We start from the raw sequence: 17,292 nt of genomic DNA on the forward strand, positions 1-17,292 counted from the left end.
TCCACCAGGAGGTGAACAGTCTCCCCCCCAAAAAAACACCCACTTGAGGGCAACGTGCAGGCAGGGTGAGACTCCTGGCATGAAGAAAGGATCTGACGGTGAGGGCCTTTCTCACCACCAGCCACGTTACATCCTGGTGCCTGTTGGAAAGTTCTGGCGATGAGGCATTCTGCCAAATGACTTTGACAGTTTGCTCGGGGAACCATCTGACAGGATCCACCATCTCCTTTTCCTGCAGGGCCTCTAAGATGTTACGTGTCGACCACTTCCTGATGGACTTGTGGTCAAAGATGTTTCTCTGCATAAATCTTTCCACGAGGAACAGGTGGTACGGCACAGTCCAACTTCTTGGAGTGTTCTGCAGCAGCGTGGCCAGACTCATCCTTCACAACACCGGGGACAGGTGGAACATCAGCACGTAGTGACACTTGGTGTGTGCGTACTGAGGATCTATGCACAGCTTGATGCAGCCACACATAAAGGTGGTCATCAGGATGAGGGCAATGTTGGGCACATTTTTCCCCCCTTATCTAGATGCTTGTACATCGCATCTCTGTGCACATGATCCATTTTTGACCTCCAGGTAAAGTGAAAGATGGCTCGGGTGATCGCCATCGCTCATGAGTCTGCATTGGGCCAGACCTGTGCCACATATAGCAACAGTCAGACCGCCTCACACCTGATGATGAGGTTCTTACCTGCCATGGAGGGGGAGCGTCACTCCCACACGCCCAGTTTTCTTTCCACCATAGCCACTCGCTCCTTCCAGTCTCTAATGCATGCCCCGGTCCCTGCGAACCATATCCCCAGCACCCTCAGGTGAAGGGGACAAAGGAACGGTCAGCCCGGTTCCCAAAGAACATGGTCTCACTCTTGCCATGATTTACCTTGGCTCCCGAGGCCAGTTCAAACTGGTCACAGATGTGGATCACTCTGTGCACCGACAGTGGATCTGAGCAGAAGACGGCGACATCGTCCATGTACTGCGATGCTTTACCCCGAGTGCCTCCACTGCCTGGGATTGTCTTATGTCTGGATCCTTCCTGATGGACTCAGCAAAGGGTTCTATGCAACACACAGACAGGACAGGGGAGAGAGGGCTGTGTACGTTTGTAGCCAACAAGTCCTGTAGTGGGACTTGAACCTGGAGCCTTCTGGCTCAAAGGCAGGGAGCTACCTATTATGCTCCACCTGTTTGTGACAATGTACATATACCAATTACACGAAAGTTAAAATATAACCCCACCATAGAACTTAATTAACTTCTGTATCACAGAACCACACAGTGCAGAAGAGGCTCATCGAGTCTGCATCGACACGTGAGAAAGATAAACAAATGTCATCCAAACAAATTCCAAATGACGTACGCCAAGATTTTATCCCTTGCTGGTCTAACTGATTTCCTGCACTTCAAATAATTACTATTTTCACATCATTATGGAAGGCTACAGTAGTTCAATAGTTCTCAAGTGCACCTTGGGATAATCACTAAATGCTGGTTTGGCCAGAAAATCCCACAGCTCGAGAAGGAACAATAATAAAAATAAATGGCTGAATCTGTATGACCCAGCGACAGAGCATAAATAATGCCTTGTTAACATTTCAGAAGGAAGCATTTAAATAAATGTCAAAAAACGAAAGAAGTGTTTCACTTAAGTAATATTTCTTCATACGAAATAAAAAAAAGAGGGTTTTCATTAAGCAGACCAATCTTGCTACGAATCAACTCTTTTGGCAGAATTTTCTGAGATTTAGAGCTATCGCCAGAGGGTGGTTTGTTGAAAAATTGGCATCTTGTGTTTACCTCATAGCTTTAATGCACTTCAAGTACAAAAAGAATAGACACTGAGCCAAAAGAGGATAGTGCTGGAGGGATCACCAAAAGCCGGTTCAGGTGTAGGCTATAAGGCAAGTCAGAATGGAGTTGTTAAAGGTGAAGCTGAGGGTATTTGGAAATTTTTAATGATTTGCCAGCTGAAGGCATTTCCATGAATGGTGAAATGGATGGGGGTGGAGGCCTGCAGGGAGTGGAGTAATGCTTGAGGCCAAAATCAGAGAGAGAGAGAGAGAGAGGGTTGGGAAGAGTGGCAAAAGCTTATATTGATGAAGGTTAGAGAAGAAGGGAGATCCCCCATGGTCCCATGGATTTAGTGGGTTGAAATTTGCTTGGGTGTGGTGTATAACAGGGGTTAGTGGCTTAGCTGCCCAGTACACACAGCTCCTGATACTTAATCCTATTGATTAATATTCTGTTCCACTCCAGATGCTGGGAAGGACATGCTGTGGATCCAATACCTCCTGTTTTACACCACCATCCAAGGCAAATTTCTATGTAAAGGAAGTTAAGATTGAAGATCATGGAAAAGGGGATTTGAAGGTGATCTTTTATTCTGGGGGTTATGGGGGAATGGGGAGAGGGGTGCAGTGATATTTGTTTTTTGAAAAAAGACAAGAGTCAGAGCAGAGAGAATCATTTACAATGTCACTTGGGGTCAAGAAAGGAACCTGAATGGTCAAAAGCTTAGTTGAAATGAGTGAGAGGAAGCAAACTCCATTGGCTCTGGAGACGGCATAGGGGAGGGGAAAATGGGAAAATAGCAGGTTAAGAAGTTGTGGGGAATTGTTGGCTTAAAGGGGGGATACAAAAGAAACAGCTGAATGGATGGATTCAAACTATAGCAAAGAAATGCAGGAGCTGTTTCCACTTGCTGAGAGAAATGAGGGTGCAGGGATGGGGTGGGTTTGCGGGGACGGGCGGAGTGGTAAAACACTTAAACAGGCTGTTCGTAGAAAACTGAAACCTGGAGTAAGCTTTGCCCATCAGGATGACCCTCAAATAATGGATAGTGTGAGTAAAGAAGAGTGTAGCTCAGTAGAGTGTGACGTGATCCAGCCAGATAGAATCATATATCGTGGAGAATGAGGCCATTCAGCCCTCTGAGCCTGTTCTGGCTCACTCTTAGAACTACCCAGTTAGCCTCGCTCCTTTGCTCTTTGGCCACAGAATTGCCAAGTTTCCTTTTCAACTATTTATCCTACACCCTTCAGAAAGTTACTATTGAATCTGCTTCCACCACACTTTCAGGTGACGCATTCCAGTACTCTGGCTGTGAATGGCTGTGTGGAATGGCCATGTGGAAGCTTGCAATCTCTTGGACTTCAGGTGGTAAAAATGTAGTTTATACTGGGAGGAAAACAGCAACAGGGGACAGTGGAAGTTTATATGGGGACATATGTTTAGAGGGGGAGGTGAGAGCAGGGGTGAGCCAGTCAACAACGATTGAGATATCATAGCGAATGGAGGGCCAAATGTTGGACAGCTGTGAATTCACTGGGGGAAGCACTTGTCTATGGGATAGTTGCAGGAGGAATTGGTTTGAAAGAGGTTAGGAGAGCAGCACGGAAAGGAATCAGAAATCTTCTGGTCAATGACTGAGAAGATATGAGTAGGGATTCAATAGGAGGTGATGAGGTCGAGGGGATGGCCATGAAAATAGGGAAACTGAGGTTTCAGACAGGAGGTCAATGATGTGAGAGGCGATAAAGAAAAAGAAATAAGATGAAAGTTCAAATCAAGAGGACGAGGATTTTCTCAGTGCAAAGTTTGAGGGAGTGTATGAACAGAAAGACTTGAAGTGGCACCTAAATGGTAAAAAAAATGAAAATGTTGGAAAGTGAGCTACTTGGAGTTGAAATTGGTGTAATTTGGTGATGAGTATGCTCTTAAAATCTGGTCAACTGGTCGAACATACAGCCAAGTGCAGTAAAGGAAAAGTTGTTGCCAACTGTTTTTAACTGGCTTTTGATATAAGAGCACAAGAAATTAGATCAAGAGAAGACCAATCTTTCATGTTCAGCTTGCTCCACCATTCAATATGATTACAGCCGATTTCTGGCTTCAACTCCACTTTGCCTATCTTTCTACTCCGGTTATCCCTTGATTCCCTGAAAGACCAAAAATCTATCCCAGCCTTAAATATATTCAACAATGGAGCATCCTCTGAAATAGAGATATTTCCAAGATTCACAAACATTTGAGTGAAGAAATTTCTCCTCATCTCAGTCCTGAGACTGCACCCCCTTGTTCTAGATTCTAGTTATGGATCTCCAGTCAGGGCAAACAGCCTCTCAGTGTTTACCCTGTCAAGCCTTTCAAAATCTTAAATATTTCAATGAGATCACCTCTCAATTTTCTAAATGTCAAAGAATATCACCTCAGCCTTTCATCATAGGGCAGCCCTCTCATCCAGGACCAATCTGGTGAGGCTGTACTCCTGCCAGTGCAAGTATATCTTTCCTTAAATGTGGAGAACAAAGCTGCACACAATATTCCACTTGTAGTCACCCCAAGGTCCTGGGAAACTAGCAACACTTCTTTAAACTTGCATTCCCCTTGCAATAAAGGCCAAAATATCATTTGCTCTCCTCATTGCTTGCTGTACCTATATGCTAACTTTCTGACAAACCAGGATATCAATACAAATAATTGGCAATAAACTTTTGGATGGCAAAAGACTTGGTTTGTCAGTAAAGCGGCATTCTGAAGGGAAACACAGAAAGGATTGGTGATAGTTGATCCTTCATTAGAGTCCAGGTGTTTGGGGATGTTGCGAATACCAGCACTGGAAGAGGGCTGGCAGGAAAACTCAGCAGCTAGACAGCCAAAGAAGGATAGGCCAGTTGGGGATTATAATTTGACAACACAGTGATAAGTGCCAGAATAGGCCCAGCCCCGTTATAATAGCAGGGAAAGACAGAGAGATAATGGCCTATTGAGTCGAGAGAGAGAGAGAAGCAGGAAGGGAAGACTAACCAGGGTGGAGGAGGTTAGTTAAGAGTAATGCTAATGGATACAAAAATTGTAGGGAAGGCACCTGCTATTTTCTGATGAGCCATCCTCTGTGAACCCCACAGCTTGCACAAAGTCTCAGAACAGTCTGCCTTGCAGAGTTAAAGTGCTGTTTCTCATGTGTTCAATATTGCCTTTAAATAGTAGCAGTGGCGTAATGTTTAAGGCAATTTTCCTGGGGAGCAGTGCTGCTGCCAATAAGCAGTTCTTCAATGGTGACAGTGCCCCTCGGTTCAGGCTTTTCTTTGCTGCGAAGATTACTCACAGCATGAACACTCCCTAAAATAGATCTTGGAGATAATTGAAGGTAAAGAAAATAAAGACAAAATAGTGAATTAAAATGTCTGAAAACAGTTGACTTTTTCGATCAAATTAATAAATGCAAAACCAATTAGTAAGACTTGTTAATATATATTTGATTTGTCTCATTAAAATAGACTTTCAATAAAGTGTTTCCCTTTTAGACATAGGAATGAGCTTTACAGGGAGGCATATTGCTTGCCACACCCCCCAAAATATATTGCAAAAGTTGGTTTCAAAGCGAGCAACATGAGAAAAAGGTTCCCCTGCAGCAATCCTGTGCTCCGGGCAGCCTCAATTTTTACTTAACGCTGTTGAAGGGTCATGAGGACTCGAAGCGTCAACTGTACTCTTCTCCGCCGATGCTGAGTTTTTCCAGGTATTGTTTATTTTTTATCTCAGCTACCTGAGCTGCGACTTCCACCCCTCGGTGGGAGGAAGTCCCGCTCTCAAGAACTACTGGCCAATCTGATTGGTTGGCGGCTGTAGCTGTACCAGCAGCACAAGGAGAGCAATGAATCTCAGACTGAGATAAGACCTGGACTTTGGGGACAGGAAGCGATCGGGCACCCTAGGGAGGAGGACAAGTTCGGAGGCGAGGTCGGAAGGGACAAAGGGACAAAAGGGACATCTTTTATGGTGGGGGGTGGGGGGGGGGGGGGGGGGGGGTGAGGGTGGGTTGGGCAGGAGTGGGTGGGGGGATGTGTTGTGCCACCTGATGCCCACTTATAAATAAAGTTATTTGAAAAACAGCGTCTGAATCTTGCCCGCCTGCCCACAGAGCCGTATTATGGGCTTGGGCAGCGGAATATTTGGGCCGAAGCAAAATACTGTGGATGCTAGAAATCCGAAACAAACACAGGGAATGCCTGGCAAAACTCAACAGGTCAAACAACGTCCGCGGAGAGAAAGACGTTTCGATTCTGTGTGAAGCTTCTTCAGAGCTCTGAAGCTTCTTCAGCTCTGATGAAGAATCATATGGACTCGAATCGTTGACTCTGTCTTTTTCTCCAAGGATGCTGTTAGACCTGCTGAGTTTTTCCAGTATTTTCTGCTTTTGTTTAATATTTGGGTCAATTGGCTTGTTCACAACCTCAAATGTCCGTTATCTTTTTTAAGAATGACGGGCGGGCTGCTCATTTTGGCGCTTGCCAGATTATCACATTATGGGGACTGAGTCAGGGGGTGGGTGGATGGCTGCGGACTAGCTATATTTTATGTGCCCCTCTGCTGAAAACATGCCCAGCGGAGTGCGATAAAGTCCAGCTCAAAGTCATTTAAAGCACAAGAGGTGGCCATTCTATCCATCGAGTCCATGTCAGCTCCCTATGGTGCAATCAAGTCAGTCGCACTCCCCTGCTCACTCCCTGTGGTCCTGTGAGTTTATTTCCTTCAAGTTCCCAGCCAGTTTCCCTTTGAAATCATTGATTGCTTCCATTCCCATCGCTCTCATGGGCAGAGAGTTCCAGGTCATTACCACTCACTGCGTAAATAAGTTCTTCCTCACATCATCCATGTATCTCTTACCCAGAATCTTAAAAGCTGTGTCTCCCAGTCATATACCATTAGCTGATGGGAAGAGTTTTTCCTTGTCTAGATATCCAAGTCTGTCATAATCTTGTACACATCTATCAACTTTCCCCTCAATCTCCTTTGCTCCAATGAGAACAACCTCAGCCTTGCCAATATACCTAGAAACTGAAACCCTTTTCTCCTTGGAGCCATTCTGGTAGATCTCCTCTGCACCCTCTCAAGTAGCTTCACATCTTTCTTAAAGTGTGATGACCAGAACTGGATGCAATACTCGAGTTGGGAGCTAACCAGACCTTTATAAAGGTTCAGCATAGCTCCTCTGGTTTTGTGTTCAATGGTTCTATTTAGGAAGCCCAAGATTCCATAAGATTTGAAGGTGGCAGGACATATTGGCAGAGTGGTTAGCAAAGATCGATAGAAATGCACCCAGGTCTCTCGATTTTTGCACACACTCTTTAGAATTGTGCCATTAAGTTTAAATTCCTTCTCCCTACCCCTTCCGCAAAATGCATCACCTCAGACCTCACTGTAATAAACTCTACCTGCCACTTGCCTGCCTATTCTGCCAGCCTATCTACGTCATGGTGAAGGCAATTTGTATCATCTTCACTTCTTGCACTCTCAAGTTTGGTATCATCAGAACATCTTGAAATTCCACTCAATTTTCCAAGATACAAGTCATTTATAAATAGCAAAAAAAGCAGCGGTCCTAGCACTGATCCTTTGAGAGCTCTATTGTCTGCCATCATCCAGCCCGAAAAACAAGCATCTACCATGACTCTTTGATTTCTCACCTCAAGCTATTTTTTTTATTCAACTGGACACTAATCCTTCTATTCCACAAGCCTCAACTTAGTTAACTAACCTTTTATGTGCTACTTTGTCAAAGGCTTTCTTAAAATCCATATAGACAACATCCACCTCATTACTTTCATCAACATTTGATAAGTTTTGTCATTTTTTTTTGTATACCATATCATTTAGGTTTAATGATAAACATTATTATGGACAATGTAATAAAACTGAAGCAGTCCAAGTGCAAATGCAGCAAGACTGTGACAATATCCAGGCTTGGCCTGACCAGTGGTAAGTAACATTTGTGCCACACAAGTGCCAGGCAATGACCATCTCCAACAAAAGACAATCTACTCATCACCTCTTGACATTTAATGGCATTACCATCACTGAATCCCCCACTATCAATGTCCTGGGGTTACCATTGACCAGAAACTGAACTGGGCTAGCCATATAAATACTGTGGCTACAGGAGCAGGCCAGAGTCAAGCAATCCTGTGGCTAGGAATCCTTCCAAACCCATGACCAACTCTATCTAGAGGGACAAGGACAGCAGACCCATTTGAAGTCCCCCTCCAAGCCACTCACCATTCTGACTTGGAAGTATATCCCCATTCCTTCACTATTGCTGGGTCAAAATCCCAAATACCACAGGGACTGCAACGATTCAAGTAGGCATCTCATCACAACTTTCTCAATGACAATTAGGGATGGATAATGAATGCTGGCCTAGCCCGCGATGCCCACATCCCATGAACAAATAAATAAACATGGCGTTTAATACAGTTAAATCCTCTCTATACATGCAAACCTACAGTATTTCTCCTATTTTCTAAAGCCGAGGCTCTTATCAAGAGGGCATTTATTACAAATTCTGGCATTGATATCTTGAATATAATTTAGTCTTGTACATTTTGCCTAAAAGGAGGGATTTGATTTTGTTTCATTCCCCTCTCAGATACTGAATGAAGGTTAGCTTTGGATAAAAAAATCTCCTTTATCTACACATTATGAGGATCAAACACCTTTGCCTGCTGTCAGCACAGTTGCATGCATCCATTTTGCTCAATAGATATTAGGACATTTGCTCATTCTCCATAAAAAAATACTCTTTTACAGGAAAATGAAACTATATCTCCATTTCTGACTCTAATGCTATGAAAACTACAGGAAGGCTCATTTACAGAAGGGTTCAGAGAAACAGCTGTCTTTTTAACTTACAATTGTACTTGATACCAATACTTACTCCACATCCACTGTGACAAGTAGGCTGGGTTCCTGATGTCCCTTTTTCTTCCTTTTATTACCTATTGATGTGAACATACAATGAGTTGTATTGATGAAAAAATTGACTGAGCAAAGTTTTCAATAAATTGATGATCAAAATATCAGGCTGTCAATTCTTTTCCAAGCCCTTTATATTTTACCATGCAATGTACCAAGGTTTCACAGCTCATATGAAACATTCCTGCCAATTACATTGTTTATGTGCTTATTTTAATGCCTCTGCTGAAGTGGCAAATAAAGCAATTTCACAGAAATGCATGTGTCTCAAGTGTCAATTCAAAACTCGAGACATTATCCTGTTTCCTTCTTCCTAGGAAATCTCTCAGGATCGAGGATGACTTGCTTCCACTCCAATTCAGTAGTTTCTGGGATGGCTGATAAGTTCTTCCCTCTAACCAAATGGATTCTCTTCTTGCTCCCTCAAAACAATCCTCTCTTTTCAAAATTATTAAGTCTTCCCTGATCTCTACTGCCATGTACTGGAGTCATACGAATCATAGAGAAAAAGTGTTAAAAATACCCTACAGCAAATTCAAGTCCTATAATACGCAACAACGGTAGGTTCTGGGAACAGCTGAGAAAAACAAAGGCCGCGGTCAGCTAAAATGATTTCACTATTTCGCTTTATTCAGAAGAACACTAATTGAGTAGCTGCTAACAGGGAGATTGTGAATTCTTTTAGTTAGCATGTTATGAGGAGCATTCTAAAATAGGTGAGAATGCTCTAGACTACACCTTTTCCAAAAAAACCAATGCATTGGTTTGTAATTGGCTTTAGTGCACAGGAGTGCTCTTCACTTGGCTTTTCAGAAAAATGGAGAAACAGATGTGGTTGTCTGTGCAAAACTAAGCATCCATTTCACGCAACAATTTCACTGTTACAACTCCCAAGTCAACTATCATATAACTAGATATTGTGCAGTACGTAGCATAAAAGGTCTGGCATATAGAGGATTAATGCGGGACCGAGTACAGTACCCCCCATACAGTGATGAAAGAAGGTACATGACCCAGACCCAGAGTCAGTGTGGTGTTGAGCAGAGCCACGTATAGGCCTAAGCATGGAGACAGTTCCTAGCTTGTACCCTTTACTGTACATGCGTAAATAGTTCTTGTAGTTAATACAGACTTGCAGTTAACCCACAGAACACTATGGAGACTTCTTTACGACATAGCGATCCGAAACCAACATCCGCCCAACAGGTTACAGGTCAACTCCCGATCATAAACTTACAGGAGCCTGATGGCACTGGGTCGAATGACCTAATCTAGTACAGACCATAAAATGACATTCTCCAGCCAACCCACACCCAAGCAGACTATTGTAAACTATCGCAGAGCACCAAGCTGTCAAACGGCCAGGTTAGTAAATGGAGGTCTTTCACACATATAACAAAATCCCAATAACAAATGATGGAATGAAGAACCTGGAGCAGTATTGCACACTTCAGCACACTTAACACAAACCAGGCATTAATATCAGTAAATTCCTAGACCATAATGTTTTTTCACTTGGTAGAAATAAGAGGTTGGATAATCATGGCTGGCGGTACATAATTTGTTTATATGCTCACCCAGTGATTGCCGGGAGTCATTAAAGTGGAAAATCCCAGCCAGTCTCAGTCCCTGCCACAGCACTTTGTGTCCATTACAACCTGTAACTGCATCCACAATACTTACGTATGCCGCAAAGTGTTAACACGATCAAAGGGAAAGTGAATAGCATCGCCACAACGAGAATTAAAATTATTTGTGGATGGGTTGCTGGCTCACATCCTTTACCTGCAATAGATATCATCATATAAGTACACACATTGTAGTTCTAATCATATTATTTCAAAGACTCAGTATAATAATGTAACATTTTTTGACATGTATATCGGTCGCAGCTCATTAGCTGTACCCTCATTAAAGGCCTCTCAGTTATAACATTCCATTAGAAATCCTTGGCTTCCAACACTTGCAGTTTGTATTATTCTCACCAGTGCATTTGTTTGGATGTGCCTCTATCTCGTTTATTGTAATGAAGTGACTGGCCAGTGCAATCCGGACACAATTGGACGCGTGCATCACAAAATGATGCATTTCTCTTCCCGATTTCCAATCAGCGATCTTAACTATCTGAAAACATGAGCGGTTGGGCAGAATTTTCATATGCTCCCTTTCAGGGTGGGGAGGAGCGCTGAAAACTTCAGTTAGCAGTAAGCGTTCCTTGTTCGTCACATTTCAAATGTTTCTATTGGGCTTTTTTTAAAAAAGCATTAGTAAAAATAGCTGTTGGCATTTGGGGTGTATGGGAAAACTCTCCAAGGAAATGAAAATGCCAGAGTCATGTGTGTACAGTTTCTTCACTGGCTCCTCATTCGAATGCACTAAGCATTTATTTGACAGCAATTAAGGTGTTGGGGGCCCCGTGAGCCGAGGGATGAGGTTTCCTGCCCTGACGCGGATAAACCTGTGTTGGGCGGGTAGCTATGGATGCAGGTCCCACCTGTGGAAGTCCAGCCCCCAGACCCATCACTGACCATTTTGATTAGCGTTGAAATGGGACGGATCACGAGCCCACACGTAGCAATAGTGACGTTGCCGCCTCCATTGCGTGAGTAGGAATTTTAGACCTCCTGTAATTTTGATGGATTCTGGCAGGATTCTGAAAGCAACATGATTTGTGCCAGCTCAGAGGCGTCATGAATCATGGGGGAACACTAGTCTGGAGTCGGAAACCTTTCAACAGGTAGGTTCAAAAGGTGTTGACAATTTCACATGCCATAACGTAATGCTGTATATATAAGTTAAATACATTTTTATTGCATGCTTTGTTCTTAAGAGGTAAGTGATCTTTAAATTAACCAATGTTTTCTTTAAATTTGTTCATGGGATGTGGACTTGGCTGACTAGGCCAGCATTTATTGCCCACCACTGATTGCCCTCATTCAGAGGGCATTTAAGAGTCAACCACGTTGCTGTGGGTCTGGAATCACATGTAGGCCAAAGCAGGTAAGGACAGCAGATTTCCTTCTGGATGGTTTTTTACTGCAATAATTTTCTGGTCATCATCAGACTTTAATTCCAGATTTTTATTGAATTCAAATTTGGGATTTGAACCCAGGTTCCCAGAGCATTACCCTGGGTCTCTGGAATACTAGTCCAGTGAAAATACCACTATGCCACTGCCTCTCCCCTTGCAGCTGTTGAAGTTGAAAAGTGTTCAGATGCAGTAGAGCACATTATCGAATGGATAAAATGCTTTACTGCATTAAAAAGTACTGATAATCAGATTTGACATGTCAATTCTACCCTGTGATTAAATCTTTTCATTGACGTACAGCTCAGACATCCATTCTCTTGCTTTTAGATCAGATGACTGAGCTCTTTCAATGGCTTCAAAGGTTTTAATGTATTCAGCACTGGAGGCTTTGTTTATACAACTGTACAATGCAATCCCACTATGATTATATTGTTATGGTTATTGCTTGGCTGAAGTCCAAAGCCCACTACTGAGTTCAGTTCAGCAGGTGTTGTTGAAACGGCAGTCCAGGGAATGTGAGTTTGTTTACCTTGACGGTTTTGATTATCTCTAAGACTTCCCAATGTTTGTTCATTGTGGATACTGGGTGAGTGAGTTTGGGGGTGTGAAGGTATATGGCGTGTAGGCAAGTGTGTGAGGAGGAATGGTTGAACATGGAGTGGGATACATGAGTGCGTAGGAATATATGAAGGGATATGGGGGACATGCTGTCCTTGTAGACAGTGCAACACCTGATGTACTGTGAGCAATGCCACAGGAGATCTGCGTTAATGAATATATCTTTGATACTTGGTGACTGTGATATAATTAATCTTAAATCAGAATTATAGGCAGGCACGAGAGTTCCATTCACTTGGAACAGCTATTGTAAATCTGGGGACAGGTTGTCACCACTTTCTGTCCATGAGTTTTATAGTTGATAGAAAGCCATGGAAAGCACATGTTCGAATTTGCCCTTGGTACTTTTGAATCAAGCTCTAAAGAGGAAAGCCTGACATTTGTACAGCATTCTCATATCTGCTATTTAATGGTGGGAGCGAGTCAATCTGTTTAAAGCTTGTTTTAAAAAAAACATTGCCTTATTTACTCGGGGGATGGTATCTTGAAGAACACAATTAGCTTCTCACACACATTCCCTTGAACACTTACAAACTAGATACTACTGATCAGGACAGACAAGCGAAGGCACTCAATCTACATTATTGTAAGAATTGACAGCGTTATGCTACATATAATCACTTCATAAAATAAAAGTAATAGAAATGTAGATAATCATGACATTACATATGAACAAAATACTTTGTCAAAAATTCACAGCACCAAAACATGCACCACTAATCTGGTTCCAAAATAGAAAGTAGGTTAATTCTGATTTGGAATTAAGTTGCTTCAACTAAAGATTATATCCTAGCCTAGGAAACAAATAAATATTTATAAGGCCCAAGTGTTTTAGAATCAGACAACTGTTGCAGCACAAAAGGAGGCCAATTGGCCCATCGTGCACAGCTGGCCTAGTTGGTCAAAAGGTAAAAAGTAGAATGAGTGTTAACTAGCCAGAAATATAAAAACAGGTTTTCTAAGAGCTTTTGTAAGTATATAAAGAGGAAGAGAGTAGCTCAAGTAAACATTGGCCTCTTGGAAGCAGAGACAGGAGAAATTACCATGGGGAATAACGAAAGGGCAGGTACATAGACAAAAAATATATTTGTTCAGTCTTCACAGTAGAAGACACAAGTTTCATACCAGAAATAAAATAAACAATAACCTAGGGGCTAAAAAGAGTGAAGAAATTAAGGAAATTAATATCAGCAAAGAAAAGTTATTGGCAAAACTTAAGGGACTGAAATCGGACAAATCCCCGGGGCCTGAAGGCCTACAAATTAGGGTTCCAAAAGAGATAGCTGCAGAGATGGTGGAAGTGCTGCCTATGACTTTCCAAAATTCCTTAGATTCAGGAACAGTCACATTAGATTGGAAGTTGGCAAATGTTACCCCACTCTTCATGAAAGGAGGGAGAGAGAAAACATGAACCACAGGCCAATTAGCCTGGCATCAGGTTGTTGGGAAGATGCTAAAATCTATTATGAAGGCAATATTAACAATGCACTTAGAAAAGCATAGTATGATTTGAACAAGTCAACATGGTTTTACTAATAGGGAATCCTGTCTAACAAATTTATTAGAGATTTTTGAGAGTGTAGCTAGATAAAGGACAACCAATAGATGCAGTATACCTGCATTTACAAAAGGCATGTGATAAAGCGCTACACAAAAGATTAATAGGCAACAGAATGGCTCGTGGAGTTGGGAATAATATTTTAGCATGGATAGAGGATTGGTTAACAGACAGAAAGAAATGTGAGCATAAATGGTGCTTTTCCAAGTTCCCAGGCAGTGAATAGTGAGTGCCACAAGGATCAGTGCTGTGGCCTCAGCTATTTACAATACATAATAATTTAGATGAAGAGATAGAGTAATGTCTCTAAGTTTTCTGGTGATACCAAGCTAAATGGGAAGGTAAGTTGTGGGACAGAGAGAAACTGCAAAGAGATATAGACAGGTTAAGTGTATGGGTAAAAAGGTGGCAGAAGGAGTATAATACAGGAAATTGTGAAGTTATTCACTTTGGTCATAAGACTAGAAAAGCAAAATATTTTTTTTAAAGATCTGAAACCTACAAATGTTGATATCCAAAGATACTTGGGGGTGTTTGTACAAAGAACACAAAGTCTCAGCATGCAGTTGCAGCAAGCAATTGGGAAGGCAAATGACATGTTGGCCTTTATTGCAATGGGATTGGAGTACAAGAATAAAGAAGAGTTGCTGCGATTGTACAGAGTTTTGGTCAGACCACAGCTTGGATACTGTGTGCAGTTTGGGTCTCCACATTTAAGGAAGGATACACCTACATGGGAAGCGGTACAGCAAGGACTCATTAAATTGTTCTCTGGAATGAGGGGGTTGTCCTACAATAAGACATTGAGTAAGTTGGGCCTATATTCTCTGTGGCTTAGAAGAATTAGAGGCGATCTCATTGAAACTGTGGTAAAGTGGAGTACCATGTACCTTCAAGAGAATGCAAGTGGGCTAACTATGTGACAGTACTGAACAATCACTGTACAGTGTGGGCTACTGGTTAACTGTAAGTCTGGAGCTGGAGGTGGTTGTGGGACCATACAAGGATTTGGTGCTCTGCCTTCTGTTGCAATAAACAATCAAAGTTTGTTCTTATGTGAGTCTCTCTTCATTATAGAGCATCAACTAACAAGTATATATGAAAGCATGCAATTCATATTTACTTGGCTAGCGAACTGATAGACCCAAGACATAAAACTGGCAATGAAGATTAAAATAGCAGAACTGTAAGGTCCCTGAGTGAGAATCCACAAGATGTATGAGCAAATCATTAGAAAGAGAATCAGTACTTAAGTTATAAAATAGATGGTCAGAGCAGAAAGCAGTGCTGCAGTTTTAAAATTAAACAGAAAATAAAGAAAGGCCCCATTGGACCATGAGGCCGCTGGGTCTCCCGAAGTGAGGGACGTCCAACACCAGAAGAGTCTGTGGAGTGAAAATAGAAAAACACTGCAGATTCATCCAGAAAAGGGAGAAGGAATCGCTGTGATTCTTTTCCACAAACAGGAATAAAGTTTCACAAAGTTAAAAGAGAAGACGACTCACGATGGTGGGGATCCCGCCAAAACTCAAAGCACAGGAAACACAAACGCAGCACAGAAACGCCGACAGGTGCAGGGACAGCCCGAGTTTAAAATAAAGGTGACTGCCTTTAAAGCCGCAATATATTTAAAGTGGTGCATGCATGTAAAATGGCTATGGACAGAAAATGATAAGTGACGCCATAGGGAGGGTAACTCTGTGGAAGGCAAAACAGCAATCGATCAATGGCTGTCAAGAAAGCCGTGGTAAGCCAAACACCTGAATTCGCCATTAACTGGGAAGCCCATCGGAAGCGCAGTCCCCTTGCGGTCGATCACAATGCCGCAGTTCGGGCGTGTCGATCCATTCGACCCCATTTCAGATGATTGGTCTCAGTAGGGGGAGGAAAAAGAGAGGGAGATTCTTTTGTTCACATGCAGAAGCAAAACGTATGGGCTGATCTGCAGACTCACATCACCTAACCCCCGACGAGTTAATAAAAATTGTACAAATCCACCTGAGATCAAACCCTCAGTCACTATGCAGCACTGCAAGTTCAAATCAAGGAACAGGCTTCCAAGGAAGACAATAGCTGACTATGTTGCTGTTTTAAAGGCATTAACTGAACATTGCAAATTCAGAAAATCTATTCGTGATGTTGAGACACCGACTGAAATGCGGGATTGGAGGTGAGACTATTCAAAGGCGTTTGCTAGCCAAAGCTAATCTAGAATTCAATAAGGCATTGCAATTAGCCACAGCAATGAAGAATGCCTTTAGAAATTTGGAAATTATAAAAGATACAAAACATGGCGCCGTCAATCTGGTAAGGCAGGGTAGATCAGCAACAGAAGCCGCAAAAACACAGGAGCCCACAGAAAGGCAGGAAACACCCCCTATGTACAGGTCATTAAAAAACAGCAGTACTACAGTGAAAACCCACAAAATGAATGGGAGAAAGGGATCCAGGCATCCAGTGGGCAATCGAAAATTCAAACAAGTCAAATGCTTTTTCTGCCACCGCTATGGTCATATAATGCGGCACTGCAGAGATCGGCTGAGACAGCATTTTAAAGACAAAGGGAGAAATCGTGAAATATATCTCATGGAAGAACCAGAAGAAATAGAATTAGACATCTATTCCTTACATAGCCTGAAAGTAGAACTGAGCCAATCCATGTAGTCATTAAAGTTAATGGACAGCCCATTAAGATGGAAGCTGATACTGGAACATTGATGTCCGTCACTGGAGAACATACATTCTGATACATGAATTAAGGAACCCATCCTTTAAGATTGGAAATTTCGGACTCTAAACTGAGAACATACACGGATGAAGAAATAAGACTGAAAGGGTTATGTCAAGTCTTGGTGATGTATGGAGGTCAATCTGAAAGGCGGCCTGTGATAGTGGGAGCTGGAGAGGGCCTCAGCTCAATAGGCCACAATTGGCTTGAAAAGATTAAATTGATATGTGCTGAAATTTTTCAAATTACAAAGTGAGACTTATAGAATTATTGCAAAAGTATGCTTCAGTTTTCAACGAACAGTTAGGAAGGATTCGAGGGCTACAGGCCCAAATCCATGTAGACCCAAACACAATCCCCAGCTTAAGAGCCAGACCAGTCCCTTGTGCTCTATGGGACAAAGTTGAAACCGAACCGAATAGACTGGAAAAAATGGGCATCCTACAACCAGTGCAATTTTCTCAGTGCGCTGCACCCACCGTACTGAAGCCGGGCCAAAATGTGCATTTATGTGGTGACTATAAGCTAACTGTCAATGAAGCGGACAAAGTTGAGAGACACCCAATACCCAAGATTGAGGATTTGTATTTGAAGTT

General features: G+C 42.4%; 1 protein-coding gene across 1 annotated transcript in view; it reads right to left on the reverse strand.

Annotated features, from left to right (window-relative positions):
- Window positions 1-980: 980 nt before the first annotated feature.
- The window catches only part of LOC121291394, a 38,130-nt gene continuing 21,818 nt past the window's right edge, over window positions 981-17,292 (reverse strand). Inside the window, exons 8-10 of the mRNA XM_041212496.1 lie at window positions 10,445-10,546; window positions 8,724-8,784; window positions 981-5,139 (exon numbers count right to left, since the gene is read on the reverse strand). Of these exons, the coding sequence (XP_041068430.1) occupies window positions 4,986-5,139; window positions 8,724-8,784; window positions 10,445-10,546 (317 nt within the window). The 3' untranslated portion in view covers window positions 981-4,985. The remainder of the gene's footprint in view (window positions 5,140-8,723; window positions 8,785-10,444; window positions 10,547-17,292) is intronic.

The sequence above is a fragment of the Carcharodon carcharias genome, chromosome 19 (genome assembly GCF_017639515.1).
Source record: "Carcharodon carcharias isolate sCarCar2 chromosome 19, sCarCar2.pri, whole genome shotgun sequence".
Lineage (NCBI taxonomy): Eukaryota > Metazoa > Chordata > Chondrichthyes > Lamniformes > Lamnidae > Carcharodon > Carcharodon carcharias.